Source organism: Gobio gobio (assembly GCF_949357685.1).
Source record: "Gobio gobio genome assembly, chromosome: 10".
Taxonomy (NCBI): Eukaryota; Metazoa; Chordata; class Actinopteri; order Cypriniformes; family Gobionidae; genus Gobio; species Gobio gobio.
In genome coordinates, this window is record NC_137116.1 from 2593885 (window position 1) to 2607819 (window position 13935).

The 13935-nt window shown below is 39.7% G+C and overlaps 1 protein-coding gene across 1 annotated transcript; it reads left to right on the forward strand.

Annotated features, from left to right (window-relative positions):
- Positions 1-1751: 1751 nt before the first annotated feature.
- Positions 1752-13092, forward strand: LOC307132647 (taste receptor type 1 member 1-like; the record flags this gene model as incomplete). The annotated part of the gene is made up of 6 exons (XM_079827111.1): positions 1752-1933; positions 2065-2362; positions 2501-3247; positions 3518-3730; positions 4132-4252; positions 12158-13092. The coding sequence occupies 6 exons, from the start codon at positions 1752-1754 to the stop codon at positions 13090-13092; spliced, it is 2496 nt and encodes an 831-aa protein (XP_079683237.1).
- Positions 13093-13935: the final 843 nt, after the last annotated feature.

The following is a 13935-nucleotide window of genomic DNA, read 5'->3' on the forward strand; positions in this document are numbered from 1 at the left end:
CCACACAGAGGACTGGCCCCCCGACTGAGCCTGATTTCTCCCAAGGTTTTTTTTCTTCATTCTGTCACCTGATGGATTTTGTTTTTTTCTTGCCACTGTTGCCTCTTGCTTGGTTAGTTGGGGACACTTAATATTCAACATATTATTGATCTGACTGTACTGACGCTGTGGTATGAGAACTGAACTGGATGATGACATCATTTTTTGCAGAACTGCTTTATAGATTAAATTAACAAATTGAATAATTGATGATCTTTACAATGGAACTGAATCAACACTGAACTGACTTGAACAACAGCCGAAATGCATAATTTTCCTGTTATCACTGTAAAGCTGCTTTGAAATAATCTGTTTTGTATAAAGCGCTATATAAATAAAGATGACTTGGCTTGTTTTGTTTAGTCTCTGTGTTCCTGTTGGCCTTAATTCTCTAGTTATTCTCATTGGTTCTTAATTAGTTAACACCTGCTCTGTTTTTAGCTTAATTACTCTGCCTTTGTATTTAAGCCCTTAGGGCCTGTCCACACGGAGACGCGTTTAGCTGTATACGTAACACTTTTGTGTCGTATCAGCATTTCGTCCAGACGGATCTGACGTTTTGGCAGCCTGAAACCGCAATTTTTTTTAAATCCGGTCCCAGAGTGGATAAATCTGAAAACAACACTCTTGCGTTTTCATGTGTACGGCCAATCCGTATATTTTGTGAAAAGATGATGTTATTACCCCACGTCCCGAGGTTCCCGTCCAGTCCCAAGTCTTCTTCTCCCTTTTTAGGTTATCTCTGTGGCAGAATTATAGCGCCACATACTGGTCTGGCATGTATACTACATAGTTTTGAGTCTGATTCAGTGGTTTTGTCTCTATGCATATATTTCTCGAGACAAGGAAAAAAAAAGATTGGATGGGGAAAGCTCTGGCTTCATGTGGATGTGACCTTAGTTTCCTCAGTTTGTTTGTCCAGTATTGTTTATGTTAATGTGTAGTTGTTATGTTGCTACACCTGTGGTTTCTCTTTTCTTATTAAAAGACTCTTAATTTTCTTTTGAATTGTGTGTGTTAATCTACACATTACACCTAAAGGGATGTCTAGAACTGCTACACAGTTCTCATATGATTTCTTAGAAGTTTGTGTTATGAATTGACACCTGATGTTTAATGTGACACTGGTTGTTTAATGTGACACTTGTGGGGTGACAAAACTAGAATAATGTCAGACATGCAAAAACATTTAAATTTATACAGGAACTTGGTTATGCAAATTTAAAAATGTAAAGTATATGTGAACAGCAACAGTGGCCATTCAAAATCTATTATTTTAGCATTGGTTTTCAGCCTCCAGGGAGAGCATTAACTATATTTTATACTCAAATGTGATGTGTAACACCACAGTACTCAACAGAAGCTGCATAAAATCTAATGTACTATATATATGCCAAAGTCAACTTTTAAATTTGCTCACCATATAAACTTTGAAACCTTAGTGATTATAATCCAACTGTAAACCCCTGCTAAAAGTTTAGAAGGTTACAGTTTGTAAAATATGCTATGAATGTGATGTAATGCTCTATTTAATAATTGATTGGCATATGCTTTGTGAGTTTAGATATGGAAATGGACATTTGTATCACTGAATATGGTGGTTTAAGCAAATTGAAATGTGTTTTAAGAAAATTAAGGGTAGAATATAAGCCTGATTCTCAAACGACTTGCCACTGCACATCTGCTTAATGACCAACAGACCATCTTAAACAATGTGTCTCCGTAGCATTTGCATTTTCCTTGTGGGCTTTACTAATTGTATCTTTTTCAATGTTTCTTGCACAAATCCTGAGTTCAGCTTGGAAGGAGATTACTTATTGGGTGGCCTTTTTGCTTTACATGAAATTGAACAAGCTACACCCCTGTTCTCCCCAGAGACCACTGAATGTTTCAGGTAAGCCTTTTTTTTATTAGTCAGGTTATCAATATGCAATATTGTAAATCAAAGTAGCATTTCCTCAAAGTAAAATCTATAAAGTGAAAATTCAATTGCATGCTATTAACTTCCTCACTGATGTTTTCAAGGCACCATTCCTCAAAATCTGCCTATCAGATGTTGCAAGTAATGAGGTTTGCCGTTGAAGAGATTAATAACTCCACCACTCTTCTGCCAAATGTTTCTTTGGGGTATGACATTTTTGACCATTGTTCTAATACCAAGAATTTCCCTTCAGTCTTAAGTTTTATCTCCAACAACGGGTCGATAAAACCTAAAGAAAAACTGAACAACTATCAGCCTAAAGTGATTGCTTTAACAGGGCCACATGGAAGCACAATAACTATTACTATTGCACAACTGATCACAATGGATCTTATACCATTGGTAAATTGTTACTTTTTTGTTTACATAACAAAATACTTAAACACTTACTAACTGCCCTTTTTCTGGACTACCAAGTTACTATATAAAGTATAATACTAATGCATTGTTTATAATTGAGTGTTTTCTTCACTTTCAAAGGTGAATTATGGAGCTACTAGCTATGCATTAAGTAACAAACTTCAGTATCCTTCTTTTGTAAGAACAATCCCTAGCAACAAAGACCAGATAGAGATGATTATTCACATAATTCGATGGTTTGGATGGAATTGGGTTGCCTTTCTTGGAAGCCAAGACGATTACAGTTCAGACGGACTAAAGCTGTTTACCAAGTATATAAGCAATACTGGCATTTGTATGGCCTATCAAGAGGGTCTAAACCTAAACGCAAACTACAGTCACACACTTCAAAAGATTGATATGCTCAACATCAATGTCATTGTTGTTTTTGCTCTGCCTCAATATGCAAGCAAAATTATCAAAGCAGCCATAGCGAACAACATCCAAGATAAAGTATGGATTGCAAGTCAAGCGTGGGCTATGGATCAACAGCTTCCCAGAGAGCCAGTAATTGGGAAAATTGGCACAATCATTGGTATTACGGAGAGATTGTTGTCATTGCCTGGATTTAATGAATTTGTCTATAAAGACAGAAGAACAACTGATGTTAACCATAATGAAGAGAGTGACATCCAGAGTAAGAGTAAGACATGTAATCAAGTTTGTGATTACTGCACATTGTTGACCGCAGAGGACATTATAAATGAAAATCCCACATTCTCTTTTGCCATCTATTCTGCCATATACACCATAGCTCATGCATTACATAAGGTTCTTCAGTGTGACATGAATGGATGCAGCAAAAACAAAGTGGTTAAGCCATACATGGTAAGTTAATTCATTTGAATTTATGACAAGATGAATTATTATTTTAATCACATTATTGAATTAACAATGTTTTAATTTATTAAATAATAAATAATATTTTTCATATTTTTATGAAATTACTATTTTATTTTACTAATTAGTTATATTATTAATCTTACAACAATTTAATAAATTAATAAAACAAAATTAATGTTAATTTATTAAAGTTATATAAAAAATAAAAATTGTCTTTTTTTGTAAAATAACAAAAATTTCCCTAACTCACAACAGCTTCTGGGAGAAATAAAGAAATTGGATTTTCCACTTAATGGCCGTCAGGTGAAATATGATGGTAATTATGATCCAACCATCAATTATGCAGTTGTGCTCTGGCACGCTGACGTAAATCCTCCACAGTTTGAGATGGTGGGAACGTATGATACATATCCAGAAATAACTTTTACAATCAACGACTCTCTCCTGCCCTGGCATAATAGCGGTTCTGTAAGTCTTCATTTGATGAGCCTTTATCTAAACATTTCTTTTATATATATTTAAAAAATTTCTCCAAATGAAGGTCAACGCTCTCAAAACAATTAACACAATCATCAAAAGAAAAACAATTTATCTTCATGATGAAGTACTGTATTTATGGTAACAAATACTAATATCAAGACTTAGATTGTTCTCTTTTGATTACATATGCAAGTATAGCTACTATTGAAAATCTGATAAAATATTTTTTTCCCATGTTTGAACGCAAGGTCTGAGAATTTTTTGTACGTTTAAAGGAATTATGTAATTTGTAGTTTGGTATGGAAATTACGTAGTGTTTAGATGGCCGAGTTAATTGTTTGTAAAAGAAAAACTGTTACTTTAATAACACATTTTCCCATTCCTTAAAGGTTCCTTTCTCAAACTGCTCTGCTGAGTGCAAGAAGGGATTTTCAAGGCAACCTGAAGGTTTTCATAGTTGCTGTTTTACATGTAAAAAATGCCAGCTTAATAGCTATGTGAATTATTCTCGTAAGTACCTTAGGTATTTAAGTTTCTTTTGTCCTTTCCATAACCACAATATACTTTACTGGAAGTATGGTGCTTTTTTAAAGGTCCCATGGCATGAAATTTTCATTTTATGAGGTTTTTCAACATTAATATGAGTTCCCCTAGCCTGAATATTGTCCCCAAGTGGATAGAAATGTTGATCAGTGTAAACCCGAGTTCTGGCTGTCTCTCTCTGCCTTTGAGAAAATGACAGGCCAGACGAGCCAATCCTGAAGTCTCCTGGTTTGACGTCCAAGCAGGAACGGTTACCTCCCTTTCCTCCGCCCAGAGAATCTGGCACGCCCATGCAAGCGCTCGAGAGATCATGGGTTGTGAACGAGTGAATGCTGGCAGTTTCTCAGTGTTTGGATGTACAAATGAAAACAGAAGTCTTTTTTCAGTTCCTTCTGATCTGTGATCAGTGATTTCTGATGTGTAGCTAATTATTTATTATTCGTGCACACAATGCGGCTTCTCTCTCTCCAGACAGAACGGTGTTTTCGTGTTTTCTATCTTGTGAGTCAGTGTTTTTGTACGTCCTCGTCGCGTCTATCGGTTCTAAAATGTGCATACAGTCATGAGTTTCTGCTCAACATCGGCCTCACACACGCCGAAGCTCGGGCTGCACTGGCCGGTGGCCTTCAACATCCCCGACCCCCAGTACTGCATCTGGCCCACAGCGGAGGCACCAAACGTGGCGTGAGATTAAGCAGAAGGGGGGTAAGCGTGAGCATATCCGGGCTAGCCAGCCTAGCCCCACAATAAACTGGATTACATTCGATTACTGCTGTTGTGTCTTTGTTTGCGCTGTGTAAGTTACTCAACACGCGTCACTGACGCTTTTATTTTATTTTAAAAATAATGCTATTATCAACACTTACTTTTAACTCGTTCATCTCGACAGCTGTAATGGTACTTTGCATGTGTTACAAAGTTGGTAATAATGATGAAGACGGACTCGGTGTGACTGGGACTCGTGTTTATTCAGAACTCTCAGATACAAACACAATAAACTCGCGCTGACTGACAGCGCTCTCATAACTCAGTAGTTACTATAAATAACTTTGTTAGCAATCGCTGAGCTCCGTCTCTGGTACATTAGTGATGTCCGGTTCGCGAACGATCTTTCTTTTGAACCAGTTCTTTTTAGTGAACCGAATCAGTTCACCAAATCGGACTGAATCGTTCTAAACGGTTCGCGTCTCCAGTCAGCGCTGATCCATAATTTACTAAAGTTACTAACTTTCTGACATGAGTGACAGTCCCTCCGACTAGAAATAGACTAATAACCTGAAGTATATGCTGTAACTACAACAGTTCAGACATGCTGAGAACTGATGTGAAGTGAACTCAGGTCCATCCGTCTCTCTGGCAGCAGCTAGTGCCTGCTCGTGCCTCGTAGACCTCGTTAAACCACGCCCCCTCCGCTCATTTAAAATGCAAAGATGTCAGCCAATCACAACAGTGGGCGTTTTTACTGAAGTCTCACAGCAGACACGCCTCTTGAAGCAGGGCATTCAGCCACAGGGCAAACAGCAGTATAGAAAAAATGCCTTTTATTTCTAAATTATGACATTTTATGATGTAAAAGTCATACTAACAATATAAGTACACCTCAGGAAACATTATAAAATAATAGAAAAATGCCATGCCATGGGACCTTTAAGTGTGATTTGAACACATCAAAATAATTTTTAGTTCTGTTACTAGATCCTAGAAAATAGGTCCTTACTGTATTCTGCTAGCTATTATACTACATTGTACAAGCTGGTTTCATCTACAGCCACTGAGCTTCTTGCTCAATATCTAATTAGTTTGTGATCTTTTTTGGTACAGTGCAGAGTTTGTAAACTGAGTGGATTATTTACTGAATGTTTAGATAGAGGAGGGGAAATTGTTGCTTACTTACTTAAAAAATAATACTTTTCTAAATAAATTTATATGACAATCCATATGTTTTCCTTCAATGTACGGGAGTTTTTCCCCCCACAGTGGATGAATAAGAGGCTCATATTTCAAATTAAAGACATATACTTTAAGAAATTGATATCACGGATAAAAAGCACAGATTTTTATAACAATAATACATTTTTTTACAATAAATCTTTAGACCTTTCTAATGATTTTTAGTCATAGGCTGTCTGCATATTAACAGGTAAAGCAGCAGGTTTTTTGTAAAATAAGTTTTCTGTAAAATATAACTAATAATAATAATAATAATAATTATTATTATTATTATATTGTTATATTTAAATACTCTTAAATACTCTATTTTTATGAAAATGCTATTGTAATAGTAATATTTCTTATTTTGTTAAATATTTTTAATTATTAGTAGTCGTTAATATATAAACACAACACGTTATATACACACACTTTTCATTTGTAAAAATAAAAAAATGCATTTTAAATCCTAAATTGCAATTTTAACCAGAATAATCACAATTAGATATTTTCCCCAAATCGTGCAGCCCTAGACCAAAATAAAAATGAGGACTATATGAAACACTAGGGACAAAACGAGGTGATTAACTAGACACAGGTGAGACACAAATAAAACACTATGGCAACAGATGACAGAGACAAAGGAAGCTGAACTGGGAATAGTACAAAATGTCTTGGGTTACATATGTAACCCTTGTTCCTTGAGAAGGGGACACTTTGGGGATGCTCCCTTAGCATAGTGCATCTGAAGTATGAATCCTGATTGGTGCTGTCATGACGTAGCATGTGGCGGCATACCCAGAATCTACAAAGGGACGCTGGCACACAACAGTGTTAGCTTTCACAATGAATCACTCTCAGGCATGGAGAGGCATGGCAAAGAGATGCAGTGTCTTGTGTCCCTTTTCAGGGAACAAGGGTTACATCCCTTGTTTACCCCACCATTTTAAGAGAGGTGATAGCCAGGAGAAAAGCCACTTTAAGGCTCTAGCAGATCGAAGGGGGCCAGGAATAACCCTTCCAGAACCACCGCCAGATCCCAGGTTGGAACTCTGACACGAGCCGCAGGTCTCATGTACGACCAGCTGGTGCCTCCCCTGAGGCCCATCACTTATAGGAGCATGGAGAGCCATAATGGTAGCCACGTACACCTTAAGTGTGGACAGGGTAAGACCAGCAGAGAAGCGATCTTGGAGGAAGTCCAGCATTGAAGCCGTTAACTGGGTCCAACTCATGCTCTCTACACCAATTGGAAAACACATTCCACTTTAGGCCGTACAAAATCATCATGGAAGGAGTTCTGGAACTGAGTATGGTTTCAACTACTCTAACTGACAGGCCTGCCTCTAGGTACTGAGCACCCTCAGGGGCCAGACCCACAGCTTCCACAACTCTGGCCGAGGGTGAAATATTGTGTCCCTCGCCTAAGACAGCAGATCCCTCCTCCGAGGAATCTGCCATGGAGGGTCTGCCAGGAGTGCTATGATGTCTGAGAACCATACTTGGGCGGACCAGTCTAGACGGACAATCTCCAGAACTCCCAGGAGCAGAGCAAGCGGGGAAAAGCCTTGGCCATATCTGCACTATGGCATCCAACCCCAGAGGTGCTGGATGCATGAGAGAAAACCACAGTGGACGAGACGCAAATAAATCCACTGGGCCGAACGTCTTGCATTTCGACTTCATCACCTGGGTGAAGTCATCATTCCCCGGTCCTCAGACCCTGCCTCGATAGGACGTCTGCTCTCTGATTGTGGTCCCCGGGATATACATCGCTCTGAGAGGCGACAGTTTCCCTTGGGACCACAGGAGGATCTGATGCGGCAATTTGCATATTGGGTGCAATCTCAGACCCCCCTGATGATTCAGATTAGCAACTACCAACAAATTGTCTGAACATATCAGAATGTGGTAACCCTGATGTCTGTGAGGAAGCTCCTCAGAGCCCTGAACACAGCCAACATCTCCAAGGAAATATATATAAGTGATGATGGTCCTGCCACAGACCCCTGGCAAAGCGGCCGTCCATGACCGCGGCCAGCCCGTGAGGGAGGCGTCTGTCGAATAGGTTTTCCGGCGACATGACGCTCCCAACACTGGGCCTTGGGACGGAAAACAAGGTTCCTTCCATATGGACAGGGAACGAAGGCATCTGCGCATAACCCTGATCAAACAGAATGGATTTCCCCTCGGGGAAAACCCCTTGGCTTTCAGTCACCACTGTAATGGTCTCATGTGCAGCAGGCCAAAAGGTATTATGTTGGACGCAGCTGCCATGAGCCCCAGCTGTCTTTGAAACTGCTTTAGAGTTCTTCTTTCATTTTGAGATGTTCTGACCTAGCTTCAATCTGGATACCGTCACCCATATGGACTCGATACGTGCAGGAGACATTTGTGCCTGCATCGTAGTCGAGTCCCATACCACTCCCAGGAACGTGGTTCTCTGGGAAGGTGTCAACATGCTCTTTTTCATGTTGAGTCTCAACCCCAAGCTCTGAATGTGGGCAAGGATGACATTTCGATGTCGAACTGCCATTTCTCGCGATATATCGATATATCTCAGTACACAAACGTCCTGGAGTCTCAGTGGAGCCAGAGCTGCATCCATGCACTTGGTGAACGTGCGAGGGGAGAGAGCTAGGCTGAACGGAAGAACCCGATATTGGAACGTTTCGCCCCCCGAAGGCGAACCTCATGAACTTCTTGTGACATGGAAGGATGGACACATGGAAGTATGCGTCCTTTAGATCTATCGTGACAAACCAGTCTTCGGACCCGATTTGAATCACGATGATGGGAATAGTGAGCATTTTGAACCTGCACCTCCTCAGACACCGGTTCAAATGTCTCAGATCTAAAATTGGATGCAACCCCCCATCCTTTTTTGGAACTATAAAGTTCTCCCTATCTGGCGGAGGAACACGTTCTATGGCCTCCTTTACCAGCAACGATTGAAATTCTTGTTCCATTACCCAAGCCTGCTCTGGAACCACTGCAGTCCAAACCCCCCCATTGAACTGTGGGGGGCGCTGGCCAAACTGCAGTCTGTACCCCTTTTCTACAGTCCGCAGGACCCATTGAGACACATTCGACAGGCCTTGCCATGCTGTGAATAAATCTACTAAGGGAATCAGCGTCTCAAGCAGAATGCTTCTTCGCTTCCTGAAATCCAGGAGGAACAATTTATTTCTCTCCTTGATGCCCGACAGATTCAACCACAAATGCCTCTTTGTGGCCACTATAGCTGCCATAGAGCAGCCGATAACACGGGCTGTCTCCTTGGTGACTAGGAGAGACAAATCTGTCGCTTTGCGCAATTCAGCAATATCCTCAGGTGTTGGTCCCTCGCCCTCATCTAAATCTTTTAGAAGGTTGGCCTGGTATGCCTAAAAAACTTCCATCGTAAGCAGGCATGCACCAGCCCGACCCACCGCCATATTAGCACTGCCCAACATAGCATAAGTGTCCCTGCAGGGTTTGGTGGGCAGCACCGTGTTTTTAGGGATGATGCTGCATCCGGGGAGAGGTAACTCGCTAAAGCCTCTTCAACCCACTGCATTTTTCCATAACCACTCTCCCGCCCCAGCTATAGTGCTGTAATCCAACACTGATGGATTAGATAGGTGGGAGGAGTGTGGTTTGTTCCACGACTTACATAACTCATTGTGTAAGTCGGAAAAGAATGGCAAACCCCGGCATTGAGGTTGTGATCTGTGCTGCAGGAAGCATTCATCCAGCTTGCTTTTAACTGGTGCATCTCAGCTGGCCAGCTGATGTTTAATCTGGCCACCGCACAAGTCACAACCTCTACGAGCCCCTCATAAGCGGGGATGTGAAGTGGTGAGTGTGCTTCAACATTGCCTTCCTCGATGCTGAGCACATCTGCTTCCCCAGAAGCAGATAGCTCAAGCATTAGGCCCTCTTCCCAAGAAGAAGACGCCACTGGCCGGGCTTCAGCACAGGGAGGAAGGGCATCAGAGCTGGCAGACGAAGATTGAGAAAGTCCCTCAGCAGTCTCAATCTCATCTGCCAGCTCATGCTGCGAACCCCACGTTCTAAGCCGCTGTGCAGCCTCAGCAGACGTGGGACCCGAACTGCCCAAACTAACAGGCTAACGACAAAACTCATACCCAGAAACAAACATAACACTTGCATCATGTGCTACTGAATTAACTGATTTGAAAGAACTGGTGTGTTCTAGTGATTAAACCAAAAGTTTTGAAACAGTTTGGTGACTGTAGATAAAACTAACCCCCCCCCCACACTTTTGTCAAAAGATGGCGCTACTGAGCCCCTGAACCACGGCCGTTTTTAAGTCTTTGCCCATATCTACTGGATAGCATGTCTGATGTGTGTCGAGTGTCATGTAATTTGAAGCATTGTAAGAGTCTCAAAAGCATCAGGAATTTTTTTTTAGTTTGATGTGTTGCCATGGCAACAATATTTAGATTATCGAGAAGTGCTTACCGGGTTTACATCTGCTATGTTTTGACATCATACTGATGAAGTTTGAAGTAAATCGGGTAAAAATAAGATGATTTCAAAGCATTTTGAAAATGACACACTTCCTGCTGCCAGTTGGTGGCACTATAACTTTGACTCACAATAGTGACACCCATGTGATCGGCCTCTTAAAACAAACACACAGCTGAAGTTTCATCCAAATCAGTCAATGTTTGCAGAATTTATAACACACTTCCTGTTTCACTTTTCTCGCCATAAATTTGTCTCCTCGCCACGGCCAAACCGTTCGAGATATCAAAAATCTGCTTGCAATTTAGCATCCTCAATGCCTTGACCTCATGCTGACCGAGCTTGGCACTGATTGGGTGAATTTTCTAGGAGGAGTATATCAAATTCCAGAGCATGCGTTTTCCGAATAACCCATAATAGCTCACTTCCTGTTGGGCTTACGTATAACATAGAACACAAAAGTTTTTCGGCCAGATGAGCTCCATATCTGCTTGGGCCCTAAAATGAAAAATAATCCTTAGGGGAACAATAGGGCTCTTAGCCCTTTTAGGGCTTGGGCCCTAATAATCTTTAGGGGAACAATAGGGCTCTGCGCCCTTTCAGGGCTTGAGCCCTAATAATAATAATAATAATAATTATAATAAACAGAGCAATTCCAATAGGGTCCTCACACCATCGGTGCTCAGGCCCTAATTATATTATTTTAAAGGATAATTACTAAGGATAATTAAAAGTATGCTTAAGTATAGGGTACAATAGGGCTAGAGGCTCCACAGGGTAAAAGGCTCCTCTAAACCACTAGATGGCACAAAAACTTGTCGCAGCACTTTCCAAACATCTGCTTTTGATGATGCACATGGAATTTTTTTTTTTTTTTTTAATGTTGTAGATTTAAGTATATTTTGAGACAAAGGTCTTCTTAATTTCATTATCATTAAGATTTCATTTCATTTATCATTAAGATCTTAATGAATATTTAAAAGTATGGTATTTGGGGTAAAATGCACTTTGCTAAACTGATTATTTTGAACAAATAGGCTATTAACATTATAATTACAAAAAACATTATTGTAGCTAAAGTCAGTCCCGCCGCTGGCCGTTTATTGTGTAGAGAGAGCATTTCTTGTGGTGCCCCCCTGAGCACTTGATGCCCTACGCGCAGCGCGTAATGGGAGCGGCGGCACTGGCTAAAGTATTTGAAAGTATTTAAAGAATCATAAAAGGCCAAATTTGCCACCTCATATTTTAAACAAAATAAACCACTTTTATGATTTATTTTCACACAAAATCTGTTGCTCCATAAATGTTCAATACAAACATATACATTTTTTCCTGTAATCATACACTATGGGAATAGTGAAAAGTAATTTTTTTCAGGCCCCGTTGTACCCTACTGTACTGTTTTTCATAAGGGTATGGGTTTTGGAAAACTATTATTATAAACACTCATATTATTTTACTGTTTTTCAGGCGACCCCTATACCTGTTTACCATGTGCAGAGAGTGAATGGTATGATGACATGACCATGATGTGTAAGACACGTTCTGTTGACTATCTTCAGTTCACAGAAATCCCCTCCATCGCTTTCTTGGTTTCTGCCACATGCATAATTATTTTACTCATTGCCATACTTTGCCTTTTCTCCTACAATTACAACACACCAGTGGTGAGGTCTGCTGGTGGTAGCATGTGTTTCCTGATGTTGACATCTTTGATTTTGTCAAGCACAAGTACATTCTTTTTCTTTGGAAAACCCACATTTGCACTTTGCTTCCTGAGAAATGCCTTATACGCATTTTTCTTCACGGTCTGTATTTCCTGTTTAACTGTACGTTCCTTTCAAATTATGTGTGTTTTTAAAATGGCTGCTCAGTTCCCTAAGGTGCACAGCCTTTGGGTTAAGCACAATGGCCAGTGGCTCTTCATTGCATTTACTTCTGTCATTCATTTCATTTCTTGTGTGATATGGATAACTGTCTCTCCTACCAAAGTCGTAGCTGACTCATGGACTTATAAAGACCAAATTATTATAATCTGCGAAAGAGCAAATACTATAACCTTAACTTTAGTTGTGTTCATATGTTTTTTTCTTGGTTTCCTGTGTCTCCTGTTTTCTTACATGGGACGAGATCTGCCGAAAAACTACAATGAGGCCAAATCAATAACCTTCAGTATAATTTTGTTATATCTGACCTGGATTACTTATTTCACAGCATTCTTTTTTGTCAAAAGCAAGTACATCATTATTTTTAATGCAATGGCCCAGATATCCACTATAAATGGAATTATATTCAGCTATTTCATTCCAAAATCTTACATCATGATATTCCAACCACAAAAGAACACTCCTGCATACTTTCAAACATCTATTCAGAATTTCACCCAAACCATTAGTAGGACTTAGTTTTAGATATTAGTCTTTGTGTACCCACCTTATTTAAAACATAAGAGTATGTTTGTAACTTGAATGTGCAAGGCTTCCGGTCTCATCCACTTCCAGTTATTTTAGTGTACAAAAACTTGATATTGCAAACGGATATTTTTTATCATATTATTTGAATATTTTATCGTAATCAAATTCACATTGATTTGTAGCGCAAATACTTTTACTGCACTTTGTTTCTTCTGGTTATTTACCTATAGAAGCTGATGAATCTAAAGTCTCGCACATACACAGAAAATAGCTTACTTTCGAGTTGTAAAATAAGGTGGATATGATGTAATCTCTTAAACTCTGTGTTAGTGGCCTTCACTATTATTTTACCACAGTCTTAAAGAAAGATATCATATGAGAATGGAGATTCTGAGGTTCAGTCTTAATGAAAATACTATGTGAATAAAAAAAAGTAGAGTCTAACATTGTCCTTTATTTACGGTGGCCCAGAGAGCTCAATGAGCAGCAAATGAAGGAAACGCATGCAAATAGAAAAAAAAAAAACACCAGCAAATTAAGAACACATCTCCATCAGTTCGACACCACATGCAAATACTCACAATGCACTCAAATACAGAAACACGCTGCAAATACTCACTACGCAACCAAATACAGAAACACTGTAAATACTCACAATGCTACCAGATACATAGACGCTCTGCATATACTCACAATGCTATCAAATACATAGACATTCTGCAAATAGCACAGACCAGACACAACAGAAATGTTTCAAAGGGACCCCAACAAGTGTGGTCTTTAATCTATGCTCTAAAAATGACATATTTTATAACACTCATTGTACTCCTACTG